Raw genomic sequence first — 25,924 nt, forward strand, 5'->3', positions numbered from 1 at the left:
ACACGGGGACACATGCTAATCAACACTCAAAGCCCTTAAAGGAAGTTATTACCGACATTGTACGTCAATACTACAAACTTGAAGTACTACTAGCAATTTTCTCTAATACTACAAACTTAAACTACTTCTCACATGCTGCCATCAGGGCATGCTGGCCAGATGTCGGCATTCTCCTTCCCGGCCTTGTAGGCGGCAGCCCACCGTGCTTCGATCCCCGCCAAGCTCTACTCACCATGGCGTGCGGCCTCTTTTTTCTTGCGGCGATGAGACTCATTTTTCTTGACTGCTTTCTGCCTTTTCCGCTCCTTCTGTGCGGCTTTGGCTGCCTCTAGATACACCACCCATTCGGCCATGGCAGCCTCAAAGTCCGCCCATGTAACTGTCTGGCCGCCGGCGGTGATGAACTCGGCGTGGCGAGATGCCTTCACTTCCTTACCATGTGTGCAGCCGCGGGCGGCGAGGAACGCGGCGCGGTGGGATGCCATCACTTCCTTACCAGTTACTGTGCGCCGCGGTGCCATGGACGACGCCTGGAGGGGAACGCAGTATTACAAATTTTTTCCTACGATCATGCAAGATCTATCTAGGAATGCATAGCAACGAGAGGGGAGAGTGTGTCCACGTACCCTCGTAGACTGAAAGCGGAAGCGTTTAGTAACACGGTTGATGTAGTCGAACGTCTTCACGATTGTCGGGTGGTAGGTGCGACATATGCCAACGGGTGGCTTATCATTGTGGGAGCCAGTAAGACATCGCCGGTGCCTGGAAACGGGATAAGGCGAAGACATGCACGCCGGCGGATCTTACCCAGCTTCGGGGCTCTCCGTGGAGATAACACCCCTACTGCTGCTCTGCGGGGTCTCCGCATGATCACTAGATGAACAAGTAGCTACACAATGCTCCTTGAGCTGTTTGGTGGGAGGAGGAAGAAGGACACGGCTAGCCTACTTCTTCTCCTTGTGTGGTGTCTAGGACTAGTTGGGGGTCCGACCCTTTGCATGGGTGCCTCGGGGGTTTATATAGGCCTACCCCCTGGGGGTACAATGGTAATCCGACTAGGCGCGGGGCCCAGCCGTCTGTGACTGCGCTCGCCGGCTTCCACGCCGGCTGCTGGGGCCCGCCGACTGGTGGGTCCCGCCGGCCGCCGGCCCCTTGGTCGACAGGCAGGCCCCACTGTCCAGGGCCTGGTCGGCGGCTGGTTACTGTGGCTTCATCTTGGTGACGTGGGCTTCGTCGTGGTAGGCGCGGCTACAGTGCCGCCGCCCGTCGAGCGATCGCTGTAGCCTCACCGCGTCTTGTCTCCTTAATGGGGCGTCTCCTTCGAGGGAGGCGGCAAGCCGGCTGCGGGGAGCCGGCTCTGTCTTGGGCCGACTGGTTGGAGGCGTGGCCGCCTTCGGGCGTCTCTCTGCCCGAAGGGGCCCACCGTCTGTGGGCCGCGCTGGCGGCCCGTCGTGGGTGACATCAGGGTCAACATGGCAACAGTGCCGCGCCGGACGGGTCATGGCTACTCCGTACGGCGCACTGTGCCAGGCGTGCTCCGGGATACGGGGGTGGCCGGCTTCACTGTAGCCACGACCCGTCGCACTGCCGTTAGGTGGGTGCAAACTTTGAGGGTACGGTCTTGACTGCTTTATGGGAGCCGGCTTCTTGGAGTCGGCCTTCTCATGGCCGGCTTCCCGAAGTCGGCCCTCCCGTGGCTTCCTTCATGAGGGCTAAAGTCAGACCGCCTTCCGAAAGCCGGCCTGGGTGGCAGCCAGCAAGGGGGAAGGCGGCTCCATGTCTTGGATTCTTGTGAGCCGGACGGGCTCGTGATTTTTCAGAAGGGCCAGCGGAAGCCGGCTAGGCTACCCATGGCTATTTACTCCGACAGTAGTCCCCGAAGCTGATCGAGCTTCGAGGCGGACAAAGGGACGAGAAGCTTGGTCAGCTTCCTATCCTCAAGAGCCGGCTTTGCTGATGTATTCCGTTTTCGGGGAGCCCTGCGTCTTGCAGGCGGGAAAGCTTGGTCGACCCGCGTGCTGACCGCGGGCCCTCCCGCGGGCCACGTGGCAGCGAGACCCTGCCGTCGCACGCGCGCGACGGGACGCCGCTACAGGCCCGGGCCCGCCACTCCTAGGCCTCGACCCGAACGCTGATCTTCTGCGGCCCAGGTGGACCGCTCGCCTTCCCGTGACGATTTTATTTCGCCATTAGGGCGCAACAAGCGCAGGACGTGGGGGAGTGGGCACGATCGATCCCCACGTTTCCCCATGCCGCGCCTCCTCGGCTCCGCCACGCGAGCCTATAAGTAGGAGGAGGGGGGGGGAACGACAGAGGATCGCACGCTCCCTCTCGCTCCGCCCCCTCTCGTCCCCCTTTCTTCCTCTCGTCGCCGCCGCAGCCTCTCGTCTCAGCACCGCCACATCGTCTTGCTCCTATGGCGCTGTCGAGCTCGTGGGACGGCTCCAACGTCCATGAGGACCACGTTGAATTCCTCCGCCAGACTCGGCGCCTGCCCGACGTCAACCTCGTGCGGGTCCGCCTGGCGCCGAAGACGGAGATTTCGCCGGCGCCGGAGGGGGGCGAGCGGGTCGTCTTCCACTCGCACTTCCTGCGCGGCTTCGGCCTTCTAGCGAGCGGATTTCTGCGCTCCTTCCTCGAGTTCTACAACCTTCAGCCGCATCACCTCACGCCCAATGCGGTGATGCTACTGTCGGCCTTCGTCTCCCTCTGCGAAGGTTTCTTGGGGCTGCTCCCCACGCTGGAGCTCTGGGGGGAGTTCTTCCAGAGCAAGCTCGGCACCGTCGTCGCAGGCGTGCCTGCCCCCTGCGGGGCCTTCATCGCCATGAGGAGGGCGAGCGAGAACAACCCATTCCCGCCCATCCCCCTGATCCAGTCGGTGAAGATCTGGCAGAAATCATATTTCTACGTGAAGAACGTCGCCGAGCAAGGGGATCACGTCAACCTGCCGGCTTACGTAGCCGGCCCGCCGGCTGGGAGGCAGCCCTCATGGAGTTTCCGGTCCCGGTCACTGTCTCAGGCCGGGAACGCCGCCGTCTTCCGGCTTCGGGTGATGATCCAGTCGGAAAACCTGAACGGGGCCGACTTGGTGGCCGCCTTCGTGGAGCGCCGGATATCTCCTCTCCAAAGCCGGCCCCACATGATGTGCCAGATGAGTGGCCGCTTCGACCCAAGCCGGCTGAGCACCAGGGAGATGCCTCATGCGGAGGTATTGTATATGGTAAATTACATCTCAAATTGCAAGCTCGCCGAAGACTGGCGATACGGCAAGGCGCCGTATTCTCGCGCTAACCCTCCACCCGTGGTAAGTTTTCTTTTCTTCCTTCTTTTCGTTGGTAGCCGGCTTTATGACGGCCGGCCTTTGATCAGTCGGTTCTTCTTAGCAGAACCCCCTTCTCCCGCCGACGACCGGGTTAGCGGGGATAGAACGCCAGTATGCCCCCGACCGCACGGCGGACGGCGTTGACGATCCGGACTTGGGGGCGGCTGCCATGGAAGACGCCGCCGTGGAGGACGACGCCGAGCCCGGGGGCTCAAGGCTCACCGCGAGCTTCGAGGACTGGCCGGACGATGCTGAAGCCGAAGTCGCCCCGCGTCGTCAGCCGGCGGCCGACGATCAGGGCGCGGGCTCGTCCATCGCGCCGGCTACTGGTGGTGGCACACAGAAGCGCCGGGCCGCTTCAGGCCTCTTCGGCAGTCGGCCGAAAAAGTCCAAAGCCTCCACCGCGGCGACCAAGCGAGACGAGGCGGCCGCGAAAGCGGCCCGCTTCCGCAAGGCGGTGAAGCAGCCTCAGGCGGTCTCAGCGTAAGTCGTCAATTGCCTTGTCGCATGCTCTTCATCATTCTCTTCTTGTTCGAGCATTCTTCTTAATTTCTTCCGCTTGCTGGGCAGGGCGCCGCTTTCCCTTGAGCGTGGTCCGGGCGGCTCCGTAGTTGGGCCGACTGGAGGTTCTTCAAGCTCCCGCCGCGTGGACCCCCACGCCGACCTCAGGGAGGCCACAGAGCGAAACGCCCGTGAAGCGCGGGAGGAGCGCGAGGCGGCGGAGAAAGCGGCCGCCCAGGCGGTGAGGGAGCAGGCCGACGCGGCAGCCAAGGCCCAGACGGAGGCGGCGACCGCGGAGCCGGAGGTGGAGGGTTCGCGCAACCAGCCTCCGCTGCTCGCCATTCCCCTCCGAGGCGTGGCCCCCGACACCCCATTGCCCTTGGCGGAGGAGATCGTCCAAGACCCGCCGCTGATGGAAAGGGGGGAGGACCCCGTGGCCTTTGCGAGGAAAGCGCCGCCAGCAGCGCCAACCGGAGCGGGCCAAGGCGGCCAATCGTCAGCGGCGCTAGAGGGGCCGACCGGGGGTGAGCCGGAGAACAGAGCCGGCCTCGAGGTGCAGCCGGCGACGGGCCGGTGCGCAGGGGGAGGCGCCGCTCTGCCGGAGTTGCGCCGAGTCGCGGGCGCAGGCCAGTCGGTGGAAGATCTGGAGGCGGCCAGCACTGCCACATCCGAGTGGACTCCCAGCGGGGGGACTGGCGAGCTGAATGTGGCGGCTCAAGGGGTCCGTAGCCGGCTGCAAGCTCAGGCCGCCCTGCTGCAACAGTTCACCCAGGAGTTCTTGTCGATGCGAGCCACCATCCGGGTGAGTCCTTCGTTCTTGGCTGCTTTGCTCTCTTAATTTCTTCCGTGGGGGCGCGTCAGCGCACCCACTGGGTGTAGTCCCCGAGATTCGGGCCGACTGCTGCGCAGTCGGGTCGGATCTTTCTTGACGGCTACCTTATTTTTGCCTCTTGTCTGAATTTCCAGGAATATCACAACCTCCGTGCTGCCGCCTTCAACTCCCAGGCTCGGGAGTTGAGCCGGAGGACCGACGACCTGGTCGACAGCCGAAGTAAGTACTCGATCTTGTCTGTCTCCTATGGGGGCGCGTCAGCGCACCCACTGGGTGTAGTCCCCGAGATTTGGGCCGACTGCTGAGCAGTCAGGTCGGATCTTTCTTGACGACTCTTTCCTTATTGGTTTTTCTTTTTCTTTGTCTCCAGGGGCCAACGCCGACTTGAGGAAGGAGCTCGGCGAGGCGAAGGCCGCCCTTCATACCAAGGATGCCGAGTACGCTGCCTTGGTCCAGGAGCGTGATCGCCTGGCCAAGAAGCTAGCCGACCAGGAGAAGAGCCACAAGGCGGCCCTGCAGGCGGCGCAGGATAGCGAAGCCGCCCTGAAGGCAGAGTATGAGACCGAGGCGGCGAGCTGGGCTGAGACCCGGCGAGCCCTGGATGAAGGCTTCGGCCGGATCGAGGATTTGATCGACGGTAAGCCGCCTTCCTCGCCCCTCTCCTGCCCCTTGCCGCCTGGGTTTTTGGCTTAACTTGAGCTGCTGCTTGTTTTTTGGTGCAGACTACTTCCCCGGCTATTCCGCCTTCGCCGCCCAAAGCATTGAGGCCCATCGCGAGGCGCGCCGTCAGGCGGGGGCCAACATCGCGCCGGATGCGAACCGGACGCTTGAGGAGCAGCTCTTGGCTGTCCAGGCACTGTTGCAGCCGGCTCATCGAATGCTTCGCCGGCTCCAACGTGCCGGGGTGCAAGTGTTGGCCGCCCTCTGGCCCGGCGAGACGATCCCCCGCACCCCAAGCCGAACTGCCGACTGGCTAGAGGTCGCAGTCGGTCGCTTTGAGGCTTGGAAGGCGTCGGCGTCCCGCCTCGGAGCCGGGCGGGCGTTGGAGTTCGTTCGGGCTTGGTACCCAGGGCTGAGCCTGGACCAGCTGCGCACTTGGCGGATGGAGGCCGACGCGGAGCTGGAGGAGGTGAGGCCGGCTATCGCCCAGCGAGCTTCGACGATCGCCGAGTGCACCGACATCAGCGTTTTCGCACCCGAAATCGATGATGACGGTGTTGCTCAGCCGGAGGAGTGGTTTGGGCTGAACCCGGCGGTGGGCGAGGACTCGGTGGAGGAGATTGCCTCCAGCGACGAGGGCGAGGATGACGAAGAGGAGGACGGCGAAGACGTCGAGCCGGCTGGTGGAACAACCGGCCAACCTCAGGCCGACCGTGCCTCCAGCAACGAGGCGCGTGGAAGCGCGCCCTCTACGGGAGGCGGTGACCAAGCCGAAGTTCACCAGCCGGCCGCTCCTTCAGCCGGCACGACCATCTCCGCCAGCTTGACCTGCCGTCTTTATCTTTCCTGCTTGTTGTCTTTTGAACAATCTTCATTAAGTTTTCGCAGTTCCACCCACTTGGGGTGTATCCAAACTATGTTGAATGCTGGCCTCTCGGAGGTCTTTTATGTAAATATTGTTATGTGCATGTTTGGTTTCCATTCGCGTATGCTTTTTATCCTTAGGCCTTTTCCTTTGCCGCCTTCCCTCTTTGGAGAGGCAAGTACTTGAGCTTTCTTGGATTGAAGTGAAGTGAATGGAAACCGGCCGGCCGGCTACTCTGGTAGCCAGTCGGCGGTGGGAGAAAAAAACGGCTTTTGTTATATTAGTCTGTTAGTCCCTAGCCGTTTTTCGTGTGGGCGCCCGTTCCAGCCTTTAACTCTTGCCAGCCGGACAGCCGGTTCTTCGAACTGCGACTTTTGGCAAGGGAAGGCTTGGGAGCTGGCACACTACTTGTCTGACTGCGGGTAGGACTTCTAATATAACTCCAGTCGGCCAGTCCCCGAGCCGACTAGTCGAACCCGGTGCCGGACGGAACAAGTAAATGAAATGACAAGGTCATAAGCATGATACTTTTCATTCATAAATAAGGGATGGCAGTCCCCGAGCCCTCCTCGGGGGGCCTATTGTCTCGTACTTAATACAAAAGTTAGCGTGATACATACTGCGTTTCAACTGTAAAATCTTCGAAGGAGGTTGGCGTTCCATGGTCGTTCCGACTCCTTGCCGGAGTCGTCTCTCTTGCGTGCCTTCGGCTTCTGTGCGTCGATCAGGTAGTAGGAGTCGTTGCCTAGAGCTCTGCTGATGACGAAGGGGCCTTCCCAAGGGGCCGAGAGTTTGTGCTGGCCGGTTGTTCGCTGGATCAGCCGAAGCACAAGATCGCCCTCTTGGAAAGATCTTGGCCTGACCTTCCGGCTGTGGTAGCGGCGCAAACCCTGCTGGTAGATGGCAGACCGGCTGAGGGCTAACAGCCGGCTTTTTTCCAGCAGGTCGACGCCGTCTTCTCGTGCTTCCTTGGCCTCCGCTTCCGTGTACATGGTTACTCGAGGCGAGTCGAACTCAATGTCAGTTGGGATGACCGCCTCGGCACCATACACAAGGAAGAAAGGGGTGAAGCCGGTCGGAATATCTCTTGCTCGACACACCGTTGGAGGATTCCAGTGACACTGCGCTTGACTAGTTCTCTGTTGACGATTGTGTATGCTCCGGCTCGACGTTGGACTTGTCTTGCTTCTGTTTCGCCAGCCGGCAGATCTTGGTTTACTAGGAAGTTGAGGATAGACTGAGCCCATGATGGAGCCGCGACTTCTTGTACTGCCAAAGTGGCTACCGCCACCAGGGTGGGCCGGCTGGAGTCGGTCGCAGGCTATTGTGCTGGTGCAGTCCCCGGGCCGGCTACCGCAGTCCCCGAGCCGGGTGTGGCAGTCCCCGAGCCGGTTGCCGATGTCCCTGGGTCGGCTGCGGGAGTCTCGGGGTTGCCTGCTAGGTTCTTCGAGCCGGACTCGGCCGCATCGGGTTGATGGACAGTTTGAGGAGGCGTTGTAGAGCGACGCCGGTTGGAATTGCTTGTCTAGTGGAGCCTATTCGAGCCAGGGCATCGGCTGGCTCGTTGTCGGCTCGCGGTACATGGAGGAACTCCCATCCTTCAAAGTATCCGCTGAGTTGTTGAACCAGGAAGCGGTAGCTCGCCATGTTTGCGTCCTTGGCATCCCAGTCGCCGGATGATTGCTGGACCACCAAGTCCGAGTCGCCATAGCATAGGATCCGGCGAATGCCGAGTTCTTTGGCAAGCCGGAGCCCGTGTATGAGCGCCTCGTACTCGGCCACGTTGTTGGAGGCGCCAAAGTGGATCTGTAGCGTGTATCTGAGCTTGTCGCCTTTGGGAGAGGTAAGGACGATGCCGGCTCCCAAGCCGGTGCGCATCTTGGACCCGTCGAGTGCATGCGCCAATGGGTGGAGTCGGGAGCCGGCGGAAGGTACTGGGTCTCGGCCCAGTCGACGAGGAAGTCGGCCAGTGCTTGGGACTTGATGGCGGTGCGGGGCTGGTAGAAGATTGTGTAAGGGGCCAGCTCGATGGCCCATTTCGCCACCCGGCCGGATGCGTCCCGGCTGCCTATGATCTCGGCCAGCGGGGCGGTGCATACGACCATGACGGGATGCTCTTGAAAGTAGGGCTTCAGCTTCTTGGCGGTGAAGTACACGCCGTAACACATCTTCTGGTAGTGCGGGTAGTTCTGCTTTGAGGCGGACAGCACCTCGCTCAAATAATACACCGGCCGTTGGACCGGCTGGGCTCGGCCTTCTTCTGGGCGTTGGACTACGATGACGGTGCTGACCACCCGGCTGGTTGCGGCGATGTAAAGGAGCATGGGCTCTTTCTCAGTCGGCGCCGCGAGGACAGGCGGCGTGGCCAGCATCTTCTTCACCTCGTGAAAAGCTTGGTCGGCCTGGTCGTTCCACTCGAAGTGAGTGCTCTTCTTCATGAGGCGATAGAGGGGGAGAGCTTTCTCTCCGAGCCGGCTGATGAAGCGGTTCAAGGAGGCCAAGCACCCGGTGAACTTTTGAATGTCTCGAAGCTTGGTGGGGATCGCCATTCTCTCGATGGCCTTGATCTTCACCGGGTTGCATTCGATGCCGCGTTCGGAGACCAGGAAGCCTAGGAGCTGGCCGGCTGGCACTCCGAACACGCATTTCTCGGGGTTGAGCTTGATTTGGAACCGGCGTAAGTTCTCAAATGTTTCCTTGAGGTCTCCCAGCAAGGTGCCGCGCTTCTCCGTCTTCACCACGATGTCGTCCACGTAAACGTGAGCGTTTCTGCCGAGTTGCTTGAGGAGGCACTTCTGCATGCAACGCTGAAAAGTGGCACCGGCATTTCTCAAGCCGAATGTCATAGTCAGGTAGCAGAAGGCTCCAAATGGCGTGATGAAGGCGGTCTTCAGGCGGTCGTCCGGATCCAGCTTTATCTGGTGATATCCGGAGTAAGCATCCAAGAAACTCAACAGCTCGCATCCGGCTGTGGAGTCTATCAGTTGGTCAATCCTTGGCAGGGCAAAAGGATCTTTGGGACAGGCCTTGTTGAGGCTCGTGTAGTCTATACACATGCGCCACTTGTTATTCTTCTTTAGCACAAGGACCGGGTTGGCAAGCCATTCTGGAAAGAAAACTTCCATAATGAAGCCGGCTGCCAGAAGCCGGGCTATCTCCTCTCCCACAATCCTGCGCTTCTCCTCCGACAGTCGGCGGAGGGGTTGTTTGACTGGCTTTGCGTCTTCTCGGACGTGTAGTTTGTGCTCGGCGAATTTCCTCGGAACACCCGGCATGTCCTTGGGGGACCATGCAAAGATGTCCCGATTCTCACGGAGGAAATCGGTGAGCTCGCCTTCCTATTTGCTGTTCAGGTTTGCCCCGATGACGGCAAACCTCTCTGGATGCTCGGGGTCAAGAGGTATCTTCTTCGTCTCCTTGGCCGGCTGGAAGGATCCTTGAGCATCGTGCTCCTTGGGGTCGGGGGACACGGCCGACTGCTTGCCGGCTATGGCAACGACTCAGTCCAACATCTTCTTTTCCGCGGCAATTACAAGGGACTCGGCCAGCCGGCTGCTGGCTGCCGCGCACTCAGAGGACTTCTTGTAATCGCCGGCTACGGTGATGATGCCTTTGGTGCTTGGTATCTTCATCTTGAGGTATGCATAGTGGGGAACTGCCATGAATTTGGCCAAGGCAGGTCGGCCAAGCAATGCATGGTAAGGGCTCTCCAGGTCCACCACTTCAAACCAGATCGCTTCTCGGCGGAAATGCTCCTTGTCCCCAAAAAGTACATCGATCTTGATCTTGCCAATGGGGGCGCAGGATAAGCCGGGTACAATGCCATGAAACACTGTCCGAGTAGGCATGAGCTGCTACGTCTTGACGTTTAGCTTCTCCAGGCTGTCACGGTACAGGATGTTGATGCTGCTCCCGCCGTCTATCAACACACGGGAGAAGCGGGTAGCACGTCTGTCCGTCGCGAGGGTGGCTTCCAGGACCAGGCATAAGAACCGAGAGACGGCATCACCTCTGGATGGTCGGCCCGGCTCCAATGCATGTGTCTGGCGGGGTCGGCAGCGACCATGCTAACTTCCTGGTGCTCTCGGCGTTTGCTGCGCCGGTCTTCGGGCTGGCTTGTAAAGATGATGTAGGTTGCTTGCTCGTCAGGGAACTCGTCATGCACGGCTCTGACCGCGGGCCGAGCTGCCGGAGGCGGCGGAGGCGGAGGCGGCGGGCCGGCAGGCGGAGGCGGCGCGAGCCCCTCGCCTTTGGAGATTCGGGTGAGCCAATGGCACTTCCGGGTTGTGTGGTTGGACGGCTTCGCGCCGCTGTGGAACTTGCACGGGGCGTCGAGAGTTTGCTCGTAGGAGAAAGCCAGCTGCCAAGCCGGCCGGCCGCCCTTGGGTTTCTTGGGCGTGGGCCGCCCTTCAGGCGGCACGTCTTCAACTGTGGCCACCTGCCGATTGGCGGGAGGCGGCGCGGGGCCCTTGCGCTTGTGGTCGTTCGAGTGGGGGCGTCGGCCGGAATCCCCAGCCGGCGTCTTGGGTGTCGGGTTGAGTACCTTTCCGGACGCGTCTACCCGAAGCTCGGTCTTCATCGAGGAATCGGCGGTGTGAGTAAGTGGTGGGTCCCACATTCATGTGGATAACTGATGGGCACCGCGTGTCATAACTCAAACCACTAACCCCTTGTGTTTTGCATTTCATGCTCAAATAGGGCCATGTCGCATTGGAGCAATTGTTGGCTGCAAATAGGTCGCATCAGAGATATTTTCGTCAATTACGTAGCTCCTCATCCAATTCATCTCAAAGATGTCGCACAGGAGCTATTGGCCCAGATTTTTCAGCCTATATATTTCAATTACACATTAAAAAATCAATTCAATTGCTAAAAATAAAATAACAAAATATTTTATCCCGTTGCAACACACGGACATATGTGCTAGTATATATACCCAAGCCTCTATATCTAGCAAGGTTTTCGCCCCAACAATGAGCCATTTGGATGAAAGTGACCTATGGTGAGTTGTGGTTATGGCGCGTGGTATTTTTTTGGTACATGGCGGGGTAGAAACGCTTTGTGTATCCAGATATTTCATTCAAATTTTCTGAACGGGTGTAGCATTCGTTTTGGTTGCGTTAGCGTTTTTCTACCGGATGTGGGGCAGCTTCATGTGGTCGGTCTTTGTACGTGTTTTTGTTGCATACATTGATTTGCTATTGTCGCTCTCGCGTTGTAGTTTGTGCCCTGGTTCCTCCTTTCTGGTTCGGTGCTTCTTTGTGTTTTAATTGGCCTAGACGACCTGTCCCTTTCTCTTTCTACCGCTGTTGGGTCTGTGATGAGCCAGTCGATCTGTCCCTTTCTTTCCAATTTGGCCCAATCGATCTGCCGCTCTTTCTTTGATTGACGCATGTATGGGAGAGTTTCGATGTTCTTTTTAGCGGCCAAGCTTTCTGCACCTCCACCGATTTGACTAGGTTTGATTGCACGTGTAATTTTTAGATCGATTGCCGCTTTGACGTGGGTCTTCTGGGGTATTCATCTTGTCTGTTGGACGCCACGCGTGTACTCTTGAAAAACCGTGGTGTTTTCTCGATGTCTCGCTTCGCCTATTTAGGCGCCAGAGCGCAATCCCTTGACGCAAATTCCACGCCGGCGAAATAGTAGCCAATTGCTGTAGGGGAGACTCCCGCGGCGCGATGCCAAATTTGCCGGATCTGGCTCGAAGGCCACGATTGCCGTGCGAAACGGCGCTACCTCGAGGTCGCTGGAACAGCTTCAGCAGCGGGCCGAAATAGAGGTCCATCTCGGCCCAAAATTTGCTACGACAGAGTAGGACCTCCAGGAAACCTAGCATCGCTCCGTTTAGTCCCTCGCATCTGAGGAGGTTCCGGCAAGCCGGCAGCTGCTTCGGCGCAGGCTCGAGGCAGTGATGGGCGAGGTGACAAGGCGGCGAATAGGGATCCAGGTGGCAAGCCGGAGGCAATGATGGGCAAGGCGGCGACAAGTCATCTTGGCGAAAAGCATGAAGCTGTGATGGGCGAGGCAGCGACGGCGACAAGCCAGAGGTGACGGGCGAGGCGGCAAGGCGACGAGTCCGCGTCGTCTTCTCCAACTCCCAGCAAGTATAGGCAAGTGTTCTCTGTCTGTTTGTGGATTCAGTACCATTAGCAAGTGCATCCCCATATCAATCTTGAGTTCTTCACTTGTTCACTTCTTGTGCTTTACCCTTTTTTATTTCGAGTAAATCTATTTTCCTAATGAAAATCCCTTGTTTTTCTGCTGAAAATGCCCTGTAGTAATTCCTTCTAAATGGCTTAGCTGCTATAGCGTTAGAGATGAGCTGCCGCCAAATGTAATCTCCCACAATTTTGATCTTTGCTGCTGCTACACATGCAGTATCTCTCTCGAGTCTGTGCTAAGAATAATATAATCGGGCAAATAGCTCCCATGGGACGTCGTTGGTGTGAATTGTCTCTCATGCGACGTCATTGGTTGTAATAGCTCTCATGCGACTTCTGCGTTGGAAAAAAAATAGCTCCCATGCGACACTGCTGCCTAATCCAAAGACACATGTTTAAAACTCGAATCAGGTGAGCGGGACCCACAGCATGGGACCCACTAACTTATCCAACTCAGCATTGGTCAGGTGAACGAGACCCACAGCGTGGGACCCACTAACTTATCCAGGTCAGCATTGGTACAAGAGGACACCGAGCCTTGCCCCGAGCCATGCAGCACCCGAGCCCATCCTCCCCCCTCCCTCCTCCCCGGCCGTTGTTGTTCTTCTTCTCCAGCAACGACGCGCAGCAACGCCGTTTCGGGCCGCGACCTAGCAATGTCGAGCTCCGCTTCAGCCTCCCGCCGCTCATGGCCGCGCTATGGCGCAGTGCCCATGACAAGGTGCCCTGCATGCCCACGTATCGCACCCCTGAAGCGGCTACTCACAACGACCGATAAGAATGGCAACCTTGGGCGGGAATTCGTAAAATGCGAGAGCAAACCAGAGCAGAGAAAGGTGAGATTTTACTTCTCAATATGCCAATTTTGGTTTTTGTCTCCCAATTTCATATTTGCCCAATTTTTCATCGGATTTGAGATTTAGGGTTCATCTTTCCAATTTCAGAAATTGAAGCAATGCACCCATTTTGAGTGGCTAGATGAGTACATAGAGCGGATTCAATTGGACGGTGCATCAAGGGAGCTCGATTTACCGTTGGAGGCGGAGAAGTTGGGCAAGTTTGGATCGGGTGCGTCTGGATCTCCCCATTCCATTGGGGCTACTATGGGGATGTAGGAGTGACGGCAGAGCTGAAGAAGCTGAACAAGCAGATGAAGAAACTCATCGAATTGCAGAAGCAGGGCAATTTGATGGGGCTGATGGCCGGACTTTTTTATGTTTGTGTAATTGCTCTCGCATTTGTTTATGTGATGATAATTAGTCGTAAGTGAATAGATTGGGCATCATTTGTAGTCGTAATGATATGTATATTTGAATAAAAGTGTTGCGCTGTACGAATTCGGCATGTCTTCTCCACTCTGTTTCGGCCCCATTTTTTCAGTTCTTCAGTTTGTCATCAGTTTCAGTGGTAGAGGGAGAAAAGGAAAAAAAAAGGTTCATCCACGGTTGCCCGAAAAGGCCAGGCCCATATAGAAGTTAGGCAGGGCCGAATAGAACATATCCAGGCCCATTGATAAAAGAAGTGTAGCTAGTGCAAAAAAAGTGCACACGGTCATTGACATCGATATATCTTTTCGGCTTTAGTTTATTTCACAAATTTTAAGTTTCCTGCAGTCATCTTTTTTGAGATAACTCATCTGATAATTATTTGAGCTATTTTTATGCATAAGCTATCATGTCCGATGGTAGGGTCCCGTGTTGTTTCGGCTAAAACAAAAGGTTGGTTCTAGTTAGCAGTCTAACTTGCAGTCTTTGTGAACCAAAAAAGTTGCAATTGTTTGGTTCTAGTTTATTTCAACCAAGCACCATTTTTTGAATTTTTTTTTGATTTGTGCTATGGTGTTTTCAAAGTTTTTACTTGTGTGTTTCAACCGAAAAAGATTGTGCCCCTCTCAAAAAAAGAAAACATCTAGTGTGCCCCTAGTAGCATCTCCTTACAACATAGAGGGGCATCCCCTTACAACATATAGTGCATAAAACATAAAAGGAAGATAATTAACTAGACACGTGCTAACAACAACTTATATGATTGGATCATGTTTTAGTGCATTTTTTAGTACACATGGCCACATAAATAAAATGCAATGGAGAAACTTTAGGCCTGAAAAAACATTTATAGATAGCACGATAGAGGGGCATCGGGTACCCTAGTAGCATAGATAGATAGAACATATAGAGGGGCATCCCCTTACAACATATAATTCATAAAACATGAAAGGAAAATAATTAAAACTAGATAGATAGAAGACACGGGCACACACGCCCGAACCAACACAAACACAAGCTAGATGGATAGAAAGACTCGCACTCGAACAACTCCTTGGCCCCTCCTCCTTAGCCGGCGCCCCTCACTCGTCGTTCTCCGGCATCTGGTAGGGGACGGTGTGCATGCCGTTGGGGTGAGGGAAGATGTGGTGGAAGTTGGTGAAGATGTTGTAGGTCGTGAACGCGATAAACTCGCATCCACACCAGAACACCTGGCCGAGGAGGTGGTGAGCATCGTAGGGGTTGGTGAAGGTGACGTAGAGGCTGATGACGAAGCTGTTGGCGTTTCCATCGTACTGCTCGTGGAGGTGGAACATGGGCGGAGTGCCCGGAGGGAGGTGGCGGTAGCCGGCTTGGAGGAAGAAGCCAACCAACTCTCTAGGGCCCCTCCACCTTGAGATGGCCCACACCCTCAGGCTATTCTCGACGATGACTCCGGCCGGGTACTCTCTCTCCGGCACGGTGCGAGGGCGACGGTAGGTAGGGTCATTGAACTGCATGGTGGCTCGAGTGGTGGATTTGGCTCGAAAAGAAGAAGGGGAGGAGGCTTGAGAGATGAGTGTGAGAGGGATGAGGAAATGGTGCCCTTTTATAGCCGCGTTGCAGCCGTGGTCAATGTGTACATGGTGCCTTCTCAATCGTTTTCTCTTCTCCGTTTGTACTGGTATAAGTAATTGCGGGCATTAATTCAAAAACGGCGGGCAGAGCATCCAAAGAGGCACGGGCGGCACAGGCGAGATGCATCGTTTCGTGCACTTGCATCGGCGGTGACGCCGCATGTGAAACAGGCCCGTTCATCCGCGCGTGACACTGAAAAAGGAGCTGCACCACCGACGCGTCCGTCCTATTCAAACATGCATTTGTTAAAATAGCTTAGATGCGACGTACTTATACGCTGCGCCCCTGCCGTGCTTTACTGCGTCGATGCGTGCATGCAAGCCTGCATGCAAATGGCTAGGCTGTGTCACAGCGTTCACGAGCACATAATAGCTAGGCTGCGACGGTGCATGGCATGCATGGGACAGGGATGGCCCACATGTCATTGACCCTCTCGCATGTAGCCCATCCCCCCTCTCGACGGCCATGCGCACGCACGCCAGGCTCTGCCGGGCCCGATCCGCTCGGCCCAACGGTCACTGAGATGCTCCCCCGCTCAACGTTATCTGTTCGTTAGAGAGAAAAAATGGTGGCCAATCAGATTGGAGAATCAGGGCTCCCACGGATCGCCCCCACGGAATCCTTCTAGAAGGCCTATCCGACGGCCGCAGTTTGGCGTTAGGGTTAAATCGACGGTGGACGTTTGGCGCTAGGGTTACATGGGTTTTGGAGGCAGTCAACGGGGTTTTGAAAGGTTTGAACGAATATTCAAATGTGTATAACTAATTCAAAAAAATCTAAAAAATGAAAAACATGCTCATATAGTCTTTTTATGTTACATAGTTATGATATAAAATGATAAACTTGATCTAATGATCTTTGCATGAAAAAAAACCTTCACAAATTGGACTGTCTCAACTGAGGTTGCATAGAGTTCAAAGGAGTGAGAAGAGGGTTTGAGGTTTCGAAAATGCAAAAAAATCAAGAACATCACCTTAGCTTCATTTTGGAGTGACTAAGGAGGATCTGAAGTTATTTTTGCATTTTAAATTTTTAAACTTGTTTTATTGCTGACTTTGTATTAAAGGGTGTTTTTTCAAAAATAAATTAAATAATATGAATACTTATTCAAAAAAGGTGAGACTTCGTATTGATCCTATATAGGTATAATATAAGCTAAGAAAATCTTTTTTGGGTGATTTTGAGAAGGTCGAAAAGAACTTGCTTAGAAATGGGGCCGTTTTCCCTTACTTTGGAGCCTGTTTGGACAACATTTTCAGTGACTATGAGTTGGACTTCACAAAAAGGGTTGGATTTATGAACTAAAGTGCATAGTAGTACATAAAACAATGCAACATCACAGAACAAACAAATGAACTCCAAAAATATTGGAGATAGGTTCAAATTTGAATGTCGGTTCAAATTTGAATTTTATTTCAAGTCAAATCAACATCATAGCACATAAGTTTTCACATGAAAGAACATAAGTTTTCACATCAAATGACAACAAACTTAAGTTTTCACATCAAATTTGAAGGATTTCGACTCTATTTCTTTTGCTTCTTTCTACCACTCGATTTCTTCCCCTTTTTTCCACCGTTTGGTTCCACGGCGCATAGTTTGTTGATGCTGATGCTCTTGCTTTTTGGCCCCTTAGTTTTCTTGCCAACTCCACTAGCCCCCCTCAACTTTTGCACCTGACCATGTCCCACTTCTTCAGTTTGCACTTCTGCAGATTGAGTAGATGCCACACATTGTTCAACTACTTCAGTTTGCAACTCAACACTTGGCAGCACAACCTCCAAACATGGCAACACAGCTGTCAAAGCAGATTCGCATGGCAGCACAATAGTTGCTTCATCTGCAACAGTTTCAGATTGCCCTAGCGCCTGCAAAACAGATTCAGTATGCATCACATCGTCCAAAACAGAAACACTTAGCTCATGTTCACCAGTAACAGTTTCAGTTTGCTCCATATCTTTGTCACCAAACATTATCTGCTTAGTGCTCTTCCTTCTAAAGCCATTGAGTCTTACTTTTTCACTGGCCAGCATTGTTCAACAACAAGAGGTGGGGCTTTTTCTGCACGCTTCCTCCTTAAAAAATAAAGCATTTGACTTGGTTAGATACTAGAACAAGTAGCAAAATCAAAAACTTGCAAAAACAGTAACATAAACATACTTTGGCCTCTGAGGAGTGTAGATGCACTTGGATGAACCAATTCTGTGCCCAAGTACCTCACACAACTTGCACCTATTTTTGTTACCTTTTTGATCCCTTTTGGGCTTATCATTCTTTTCCTTTTCCTTTTTCCCCTTCTTACTACAACCACCTTTCTCAAACCAAGCTTTGAATTTGCTCTGTTTAGGCCTCCCAGCCTTTCTTCTAGTGACAGGGGGACACAAGGTAAATTCTATTTCCACCTTAGGCCACTGAGATTGGTCAGTCAGTGCAGGAATTGGACTTGCATATGCAGCTTTGAATTTTTATACTGAATAATACTCATGCAAATATGGGTGCATATTTAACCTGGGTTTAGATGCCAAAAAAAGTATGGAATGCTCACATGGTTTTCCAGTGTGTTGCCACTCTTGGCAAGTGCACTCATGCAACTCAGTATTTACCACATGCCTCTTGCCACTCTTTGTATCTCTAACTTCAGCACCCCACAAGGAAGATTTCTCAACAGATAGATGTGAAAGATTTCTACTCCTGTTGACCACCTGTTGTACCACTGCTGGAAGCTTGTCCCCTTCCAAAATATTAGCAATTTTTCCTCTCAACTCCCACAAACGCATGATCATGATCCTTATTTGGTCCACCATGTCATGCACAGGCAATTCTTTCAAATCCTTCACTTTGTTGTTAAAACTTTCTGCCAAGTTGTTATTGATATGATCACATTTTATGGCAGTATTAAAACCTGATCTATACCACAACAGAGAATGATGGGTGTTCAACCATGAAGCAAATTCATTATCACTACATGATGCCAATATCTTACCAAGGTGATAGGAATGTGTCTGTCTGGTGTAGGATCTTGCTGCTGGCCACATGCGCCCAAATTCATCTCCTCTGAATTTTTTTATCAGATTCATCCACATATGTCCAAAGCACTCCCTCTGCTCAGCATGGGGAAAAACATTTTTTACTGCATTTTCCAACTCTTTATATGCATCTGTGTGGATGGCCAAAGGAGAAACTAGCCCTATGCATCTTTTCAGTTGCATCATGAACCATATCCATGATGCCTCTGTCTCTGATTGAAACATTCTTATTGCAATTGGGAACATCCAGTTGTGTCCATCTAGAGCATTGCATGCAGCCAACTGACCATTCCACTTTCCAGTCAAAAAAGATGAGTCTATGCTCAAATATGGACGACAACCTGCTTTGAATCCATTAATGCAAGGCTTCAAACACATAAAAAACTTGCTGAATAAAACCTTGTCATCCTCTGTTACCTCTGTATCTATCTCCACCACACTCCCAGGTGACCTCTTCTCCACCTCTGCTTTAAAACTATACAACATCCTAAATGTATTTGCCCAGTCACCATACAATGATTTCATGGCCCTTTGTTTTGCTTTCCACACTGTGGTATATTGCAGCTGGATGGGGTACAGCTTCTCCAAGTCAACTTTAAGCCTCTTTGTAGTAGTGTTTGGAGTCTTGGCTAAAATAGAGTAATCTTCTCTGTAACCCAAAGCTGTGATGTCATCTTTGAAACTCTCTGTGAAGTGGTCATGCATGTATGCTGGTGTGGTATTTGATTTACCCTTACTGTACTTCCATCAGGTTGTAGTCTGGCAGACAAGTACCATCTGCAAGGATTGCCACCACCATCATAACCTTTGCACCGAGCATAAAATTTCTTTCGATCAGTCCACATAGTCTTGGCATCAAACTCTTTTTTCACTGCATAGGTCCTGAAAGACATCCTAAACTCCTTCATGCTTGGCCACAACTTTCCCACCTCAATAACTGGGTTGTCTTTGTCATACAAACAAACCAGCTCATTATCATCTGCATCATTCACATCATTTGCAGCTTCTCTCATCAGCTGTTCTTCATCCTCATTTGCATTTCTAGGGCTTGTGTTACCATCAGCAGGCAAAGAACTGTCATCCTTCTCCTTATATTTGTCATCAACTTGAATGCCAAACATTTCGGCCATATCAATGTCAGATATTGGTGTAATGACCAAATCTGTTTTTTCATTCAAATCTACTACATTCCAGTCAACAACAATCTTCCTAGCACCATGGGTTCCCTCCTCTCCATCTGCATCAATCCCTGTATCTTCAGCTACTACAGTCGGTTCAGTCAACAATGCCAACATCTTCTTTTGTGAAACCCACTCATCATCTTCCACCTGTGCAGCCATCTTTGATGGCACATAACCAACTCTGGAATGAGTTTGCAGATCAATTAGCTCTGCATAAAATGTTACTTGTTTGCTTGCCCACCCTTCTTGCTGATCAATTTCAGCAACCATGGATTCTCCATCTTCAATTCTCACATATTCACCATTATAGTTATCGAAACATTGCAGAGATACCTCTTGTTCTGGACCCCAAACAATACTCTCCCCAATTCTCTCCACCAAATTGCCCACGGCCTTCTCCTTCATGCTCTCCAATTCCTGGGGATCAACATCTGCAAATTCGACATCCAACCTCACGGTGGTATCTCTATCAATGTCTTGGACACTGCCATCACTGAGCTTGGCTTTACAGGAAAAAATTCCACTATAATTGCGAATGTGGTGGCAGAATCTGAACCTCCCCTGTTTTGTCAATGGCAGGCAGCGGAGGCACTGTAAGCGACAGTCACCACCAAATCGAGTTCGATTCTAAATCGCCAAGAAAAGAGGGTGGCATTACCGATTTGAAGCACTGTCTCCTCGCTCCATCTCATCCAGCCCTCGCTGCATCTCCTATCCAATCGAGATTCTAAAACGCCAAGAAAAAGGGGCAGCATGAGGCCACAGATTTATCCAAAATTCAGTGAAATGGGAGTAGTGTTTGGAAAATACTCACTCGCAATAGCCGCTGCACAGAAAGGCGCTCCACCACCGGGCCGCGGAGAAGAAACAGCCCCCGGATCCAGTAGAGCCCGATTCTAAATCGCCAAGAAACAGAGGGCAGCATGAGACCATAGATCCCCCAAAATTCTGGGGAGTGGGATTACGGTTTCGGGCTCACCTCGCAATAGCTCTGCCGCTGCCGAGAAATGCGCTCCACCACCGCGGAGAAGAAACCGTTGCCGGGGAAGATGCTTACGGCGGCGCCGCTCGCCCAGTCCAGCACGGGCGAGTCGACCATGGTCACACAGTCACCGGTCGAGTCATGAACGGTTGACTCTTGACTACGTGGCCCTAGGTGGACCCCACCATTCAGAGCACATAACCCCCAGTGTCCTAACCAAACCTCAGCTTAACTAACAGCCAACTAGCCGCGTAAATGGGTTGTCTTGCTTGAGCTATTTATGCGTTGGGAGACGTCGCATGAGAGCTACTACAACCAACGACGTCGCATGAGAGACAATTCACACCAACGACGGCGCATGGGAGCTATTTGCCCGATATAATCCTTGTACGATGTGTGCTGAATCTACCTGTGTAGTGCAGCTAATGCCATGCATGTGCTATTCTACCTGGGCAATGCTATTTGTTGGACCAAATGCCTAATTGTCAACGGTATTCTGGACAAGGAGGACAAGGCAAGACGCACTGGACATCTCAATCTCATTTTCATTTTTGAAGTAGGTATGGACTATGGTCGCTCCCACTAATAAGAATTTCCTGCATGGAACACTTTGCTATTTTCATACAACATGTTTTGTTCCTATGAAGTATAATCAATTAAATGGTTTGGCAATTCATATTTCAGACTACCCCTTGGACAGGAAATTTAAGAGAATGCCAAGAAAACCGAAGGCTAGCAAGACTTTCAGGAGATTAAAATGCAAAGAATTGGTAAAACAAGGTTAGCTCTTTACATTTGTACAGGTAGGTATATTGTAGGATGCAGGGTCTACCACTTCAGAAAGATAAGGTGGTATTAAAAGCTAAAGCACATTTGCAACTGATTTTCTTAAGAAGTGATGTAGGAAGAAGTGAGTTAGAGTATATAACTGAAGATTGTCATCACAACAATTGTAGATGCAGAAACATGAGGGACTGGGTGTATGAATAAGCTTTTTTTGACCCTCAGTACTAAGCCCAAATTTTGTCTTGTGAACGGTAATACAACTCTTTTACATCCTTGTCTTGAGAATTTTTGACACATTGTCACAAGTTGTGACTTAGGCTGCTGTCACGATGTTGGATGAACACACAATATGGTGATAAGTGTTGGGTATATGACTAAATTTAGCTATGGAATTTATTATGTTAGCAACTCTACTTTGGATCTGAACTAGCAGAAGTTGTAAGTTGAATTTTTCCTGGCTAAAAAGTTGCATTCTATGCCAGAGCTAGCTTGCAAAGGCCAACAGAAAATATATGAACTTGGCAGCTCCTAAGCTATGAATACCGTTTCAGGTTGCAGTGTCATATTGTCTATACTACTCTGGGTAAGGGTGTGGTTGTCGGTAAGAATGCGCTCACGGTTGTGCACGAGCCATTCCCACGCTCCGATCATTTGGTGCTCCTGATGTTCTGCCAAATTAAGGGCCTGCAGACTTGTGTCCTTCGTGCTACCAATGATCATATATGCTTGCATGGTTCGTGTGGTGGGTGTAATACAGTGCAAATTGAGAATGGACTGTGAGCTCCTATGCTTCAGATCCTCTTCTGTGACATGTATATGGTTTCTATAATGATCTGTGACTGGCGTGCTCTTTATATTTTCTTCTTCTATGGACTTTTCGTTGTTTCTTGCTGCCAACATATTTGTTCTCTTCCTTTGTAGCCTACATTTCGTAGTGGAAGATATTATAATTTTTTATGACGCACGGCATGGTAAAGTTATGACAAATTTCTTTTACTTGAGTTATAGTGTTGTATTATTTTTCAGCTGAGTACCACAATCAGAAATCTCAATTACTTATAGAATTGTTTTTATTGTTTTTAGTTGCCAAATTAGCCAGAGGAATATTGGAGAGAACTGTAAATGGCATAATTTTCTTCACCAAGACGACCACATCAAAAATAGGTCATGTTCTCCCCTGAATTATGCCTGCTTTCCCTCGATATATATATATATATATATAGCGTGGTTTGCACAGAAGCAAACTTGAGATTATGATCACAGTTTGCTGCTAGGAAGGAGGCTGCTGGTTGTACCCCAAGTTACTTTAAGCATAATCTTAATTAGAATCCTCCGAAACAGAATTCATGAAGCACATGTAAATAAGGTTCCCATGGGTTGTGAATCTGGGTCAGCTGAAGTGGGACTGTGGGAGGGAGGTAGTTTCAGCCAAGAGACTCATCAGGTAGCTGCAATGCAGGATGCGTGGCCTTGCCTTTCTCCGTTACATTTCTAGCTTGATACATTGTTCAGGCACAAATTATCTGTAATGTACGCCTCTTCATATGTACCAGTTTTGTTTTGGAAGAAACATGTCATAATTATTGTATATGGATTGTGGACTGATCATGTAGTCTTTTTCTTTATCTTTAGATAAAAAAGCACACTCCTTGATTTCCTTGGTTCTTGATTATAAAAATAGTAGACAAGCATACAGATTGAAATGTTAACGTGATTGTTTGCCGACAAGATTACCCAAGAAAAATCTACTTTCACTTTGCCGACATCTTACCACTCCGTTACGAGTCTGGCAGCACATCAACCGTCAATACCTCGACCATCTACACTGGAAAACTGAAGGGAAGAACTGGCTTCTGCTCTATAACAAACATCTTTAGACAAACCCAACGGGTGGTTCTACATCGCAGCTCTAGGTGTTACATGCAAAAAAAAAGTAGACTACTAGGCCACCAGTTGTAACTGTGTCTTTTACTCATTTGCTTTTAGCTATCGCAATGTAAAAATTCTATCTAGAAACTATTACAACACAACTATTCTCTCGCTCACTACAAAGGTACACATATGTAGAACATACAACAATTCTCAAAAACAGAAAATAAATTGCTTGCGAGCACAACTTGCCTTTTTGTAACTACAAACTTATGGTCATAAAACACTTATTTTAGGCCTAAATTTGAATAACTTACATAATCATAACGTATCAAGGGGGCGCGGCGTGCTGTTGCGCGGGCATTGCTAGTATAAACAAAGGAAAAGTAGAATCAATGCAAATCCTTTGACAAAAGGTACGCACTTTCGCATGTTCGCTCGCCGGAACGTGTGTGCCATACGTACAACCGTACGTTCGGCTATCCTACCCATCGTCACCACACAATCCCAAAAATAATAATTGAAAACCGCCACCCCCTCCCGGTCCGCAGCCATCGTTTGGAGTCCGACCAGCGGCAATCCTAAGCCATCGGCGGCCCCCGCGTGGACCCCACTCGCGAGTTCACGCCGGCATTGGGTCCTCCTCGCACGTCGTGTCGTGGTCGCTACCCTCCCCGCAATAGGCGGCGCCAAGCACACCGGCGATGCTAAACTTGGTGTGATCCAAATTGGAGCTGGTAAATCTAGCCAAGAATGCATGATTGGCCACACATCGTCAAGCTTCTGCATAATCCTCTTCTTGATGTTCCAGATACCCAGATCTTTCGGCAACATCGGGTGACATGATGGATGGTGAAAATCATCCGTGAGGTAGATGCAGTTTGGTTCCAATGTTGTGTCTTTGGTCGAAAGGCACACAGCGGCATTGAACCCAAGGAAGATTGCGCAGTCTCCAATGTGCTGAAGCTCTACCAGTTTCTGCCTATCCATGTCAACCTTGAAGACTAGGACCTCTGTCGTGTTGACCTCATTATGACGCCCCTCCTTAGCATCAATGTGTTGTTGGTCTTTGATGACAGTTTCACTAAGCCTGTCGCCGCCATTCTCGTTTGCCAATTCAATAAGATCATTGGTCACATACGGCACAATGTCTTTGTATGTCTTGCGATTCTTGAGTGGGGTATCTATCGTAGCCTGCATCCTCCACACCTGCAGGAATTGGCCCGACGGCGCGACGACGAGATACATATCAGAAATGCTCATTCTCGATGTGGGACGCATGGTCATGGTCACCCTCGGCTGAAGCCCATTGAGATCCACAGCACTGATGGAGGCAGTATTATGTAGAACGTAGAACAGGCCGTCCTTATCGTTGTAAAGAACATCACTGACACCGGTTTCAAGGTCGGAGAGCAATGTCCACTGCTTATCGCCCGGCTTGGCAAACGAGAGCATCGAATCTGGATTGTGCATGATCAGGACAGTGCATGCAGTCACCTCGGCTCCGGAGGAGATGGCGACCCGGATATACTCAATATCTCGTGCCCAGAGGATGTCGGTTCTCGGGTCTCCATTCTCGTCAACACCCTCGAGGGTGAGGACATTCTTGCCGTCATCGTCGTAGAAGTTCTCATCGCGGCCCGAGAGCGTCTTGACCGGCGGGAGCGCAGCCTGGACGCCGGTGGTGGGGTTGAAGAGGTACGGGTCGCCGACTTCATCGGCAGCGAACACCCAGCCGTGGCACGAGAAGACGACGCCCCGCTTCCCGTGCGGTGGGCCGGGGAAGGGGACACGGAAGGTGGCGTTGGTGGAGGGGCAGTACAGGGCGGCCTCCTTGGGCCCGTACTCGTCGCAGGCGTAGAGCAGGCACGGCGCTTGCTTCAGCGCGGGTAAGCGGAAGGTGCTGTAGGCGTCCCGCCAGGACGTGCAGACGGCGCCGGAACGGACGAGGCTGGGGACATCCAGCGCCGCCATGATGACCAGCAGGAGGTCCTGCAGCAGGCCAGACCAATCGGCGGCGGCATGCGCATCTGGCGGGGCGATTGACCTTCGTTGCGCCTCCTTGTCATTGGTCGCCCCGACTACTGCGTAGCGAACAAGGTTACTGCTTCCATCGTTTGTGGGTGGTGCTATCTGGCGGTGCCGGCGAATCCAAGACTAGCCCTAGTACATCTTTATATATGCCAGGAACTTCAGCCCGCTGCGTTTAGTTTCCGAAAGGGAATAGGGTTGGCCAGGTTACAGTACTCCAGATACGTCTAGTTGTGCAGGTAACTTTAGCCTGCCACGTTTAATTTCCGTACGAAACAATCTGGGCTGGTAACTTTAGATACGTCTAGTTGTGCAGGTAACTTTAGCAGCCACTTGGGCTGGTACATCAGACACTCGATCATTCAACAATCTGGTTTATAGGGTACAAGCGACCAATATTGGCTAGCTCATATGCTACCGCATTTGCACTACAACGACAAACTTCTAATACATATTTAGAAAACCACGTCTTAAGCTGAAACTTCGTGCCCTCAATGACAGTCGTGTAAGTAGAGTCGACTCTTGTGAAGTCCATGGCCTCAACTAGCAGTTGCGAGTCCGTTCAAACACCACACTCAGTGTACCCAAGTCAGCCGCAAGGGCCACGACATTAGAGAGAGCCAGAACTTCAGCCGCAAAGACATCATGTATATGGTCTTGCCTGCCCTCACTAGCGGCCACAATGGCCCCCCTCCGAGTCTCTCGACACCACGTACGCCCCAGCCGGCATGCTCATCACCTGGAACAAAGGACCCGTCCGCATTGATCTTCACCATCTACTCAGGTGGTGGTGCCCATTTGTCGACAACAATTTTCTTTGGTT

The 25,924-nt window shown here is 52.0% G+C and overlaps 2 protein-coding genes and 1 long non-coding RNA gene across 3 annotated transcripts; 2 read left to right on the forward strand and 1 right to left on the reverse strand.

The window, feature by feature from the left end:
- Positions 1 to 3,193: 3,193 nt before the first annotated feature.
- LOC147986475 (uncharacterized) lies at positions 3,194 to 11,304 on the forward strand. Its single transcript, XM_087542024.1, has 4 exons — positions 3,194 to 3,208; positions 3,603 to 3,805; positions 3,893 to 4,217; positions 11,284 to 11,304. The coding sequence occupies exons 1-4, from the start codon at positions 3,194 to 3,196 to the stop codon at positions 11,302 to 11,304; spliced, it is 564 nt and encodes a 187-aa protein (XP_087398150.1).
- A 467-nt stretch (positions 11,305 to 11,771) lies between these two features.
- Positions 11,772 to 13,846, forward strand: LOC147986476 (uncharacterized). Its single transcript, XR_015615209.1, has 3 exons — positions 11,772 to 12,293; positions 12,802 to 13,180; positions 13,289 to 13,846. It is a non-coding gene; the product is annotated as an uncharacterized LOC147986476 (long non-coding RNA).
- A 9,545-nt stretch (positions 13,847 to 23,391) lies between these two features.
- Positions 23,392 to 25,636, reverse strand: LOC147986477 (putative F-box protein At4g22660). The gene is made up of 3 exons (XM_087542025.1): positions 25,544 to 25,636; positions 23,740 to 25,203; positions 23,392 to 23,436 (listed from the first exon to the last, which is right to left on the reverse strand). Exons 1-3 carry the CDS (start codon positions 25,634 to 25,636, stop codon positions 23,392 to 23,394), a joined length of 1,602 nt encoding a protein of 533 aa, XP_087398151.1.
- Between the last annotated feature and the right edge of the window lie 288 nt (positions 25,637 to 25,924).

Source organism: Triticum urartu, chromosome 2A, assembly GCF_056163025.1.
Source record: "Triticum urartu cultivar PI428250 chromosome 2A, HENAU_Tu73, whole genome shotgun sequence".
In the NCBI taxonomy this organism is placed as follows: Eukaryota; Viridiplantae; Streptophyta; class Magnoliopsida; order Poales; family Poaceae; genus Triticum; species Triticum urartu.